Source organism: Arachis duranensis, chromosome 4, assembly GCF_000817695.3.
Source record: "Arachis duranensis cultivar V14167 chromosome 4, aradu.V14167.gnm2.J7QH, whole genome shotgun sequence".
Classification (NCBI taxonomy): Eukaryota; Viridiplantae; Streptophyta; class Magnoliopsida; order Fabales; family Fabaceae; genus Arachis; species Arachis duranensis.
This window is the reverse complement of record NC_029775.3, coordinates 93,891,120-93,893,169: the sequence shown is the minus strand read 5'-3', so window position 1 is coordinate 93,893,169 and position 2,050 is coordinate 93,891,120. Positions and strand designations below refer to the sequence as shown.

General features: G+C 33.5%; 1 protein-coding gene across 1 annotated transcript in view; it reads left to right on the top strand.

The window, feature by feature from the left end:
* The window catches only part of LOC107484979 (phosphoinositide phosphatase SAC8), a gene marked incomplete in the record, with an annotated part of 6,819 nt that overhangs the window by 4,250 nt on the left and 519 nt on the right, over nucleotides 1-2,050 (top strand). The window contains 6 exon segments of the mRNA XM_052261042.1: nucleotides 56-170; nucleotides 258-366; nucleotides 444-516; nucleotides 627-720; nucleotides 796-882; nucleotides 2,010-2,050. Of these exon segments, the coding sequence (XP_052117002.1) occupies nucleotides 56-170; nucleotides 258-366; nucleotides 444-516; nucleotides 627-720; nucleotides 796-882; nucleotides 2,010-2,050 (519 nt within the window).

Below are 2,050 nucleotides of genomic sequence, written 5' to 3'. Positions count from 1 at the left end.
GTTTCCACAGCCCAGATAAGCTGGCAATCTATAGTTCAGATTCTTAATCGCTGCTGTTTCAGCTGAGCAGATACTTCTTGATAGATAGAGAAGGAAATGTACTAGAGGAGCAGAAAGGAGTTATTAGATCAAACTGTGTTGATTCCCTTGATCGAACAAATGTTACTCAGGTTTGCTGATAATTGATTAATTAATTGCTAAGATTTGAACTTGCTTACATATGACAATTGTTTTGACCGTCTTTACTCTATTTGTAGTGCTATCTGGCCCAGAAAGCCTTAAATCTACAGTTGCAGAGGATTGGGGTGCTTAGTCCTTCTGAGTGCATTTCTATGTTTGATGAAGAATATGGAAAGTATAGAGCATGTAAGGGATTCCTTGATAACTTCTAGTCTTTCTAGAATTACTGTCCTGCTTATTTGAATTCTATTTCTTATATTTAGTGTGGGCGGAACAAGGTGATGAAATAAGCCTCGAGTATACTGGGACTCATGCCCTCAAAGGGGACATAGTGAGGTATGAGAAATACTACTACTACTACTAGTACTCGTACCACTTCTGTATTGAAATTCTCTTTTCCTATTTTTCCTTCCGATACAGATATATTTTGGAATATTTTGCTGCAGGTATGGAAAGCAAACAATATTCGGAATGATTAAAGATGGGATGAGTGCACTTTCACGATATTACTTAAACAATTTCCATGATGGAATTCGACAGGCAAGTTCATTTGTCTTTCACAATCTTCCACTCAATCTTGATCGTGTTTTGACAAGTTTCATACATCTCATGCAGGATGCTTTGGATTTAATAAGTGGCCACTATACTGTCAATCGAAACAGTCTTTCTCCAATCGGGCAGAACGGCTTTGATCCTTTTTCTGTAAGTAGCATCAAGACTTACTCTCTCTATTTTCTAACCCTCCCAATCCTTCAATTTTGTATTGAATTGAGAAAAATGGAAATTGCATTTTAAAGACCATATCATATCTCTAAGTTGGTTTCAGATGATATAAACTTGTCATCTTAAGAATTTCCTTGTTCTCCCCTTGTACCCAAGATGGTTTTGGTTTAAGGGGATCTTGGTTGACATATATGTGATGACCATGCTGATTTGACTACATGACAAAACTTGATGCATTATTATGCAATTAAGGAGCATCTGTTTCAACTTTTGTGAAAAATGATTTGATAAATTTTTGTATATAGCTAAAAAAATTCTAAGCCGCTTGTTTTAGCTTTGACAGAAATTGAAAAAAGATTGATCCGAAAAGTATTTTATTTTGGATAAAAAATGTCGAAATAAACTCACCATAACTTCATTCATCCGAAATATAATGCACATGGCTAAAACCGAACTAACCAATTTTTGACAAGCCATTGCAGCACAATTTGAATGCAGTTTCTGGAAATACACTTTGTCTCACAAGTACAAATACAAGTATTGAATATGATACGGTACGATATGTAACTATAATAAGTTCAGAAAAGATATAAAGGTGGCAAGTGGCAACATATATTAAATAAAATATTAAATGTATATTTATATAGATACTGGATATTCATCTTAATAAAAGATTTATGCTGATTTTTTCAATTGCTAATTTAAATGAAGTAAATTACATTGATTTCCCTTGAGGTTTGGTGATATGACACACAAAACTCCTTCATTTATCGAAGCATACACTAACCTCCCTTGAGTTACAAGTTATTTGACACTTGGTACTCCTATATTTCACAAAGAAGTTAATGTAATTTACCCTTTTAAATATGATCAATTGTTCTAAATAATAGATAAAATAAACATTATTTTTAGTTAAAACAATTGGTCACAAATAAGGAAGTCCAATTTCATGCATATCCACATACAATTCACATAGTTCATCAAAAATGAAATATTTGTGCATCGTAGGGAATAGATAACTATATTACACTTCATCTATGGCATAAACAACAATATTTCATTGGCATTGGAATTGACATGTTACGAAGAAAACTCTTACCATGCAGTTCCTCCCGGTGACATCAGCGTTGATAATTGGTGGTTTGAC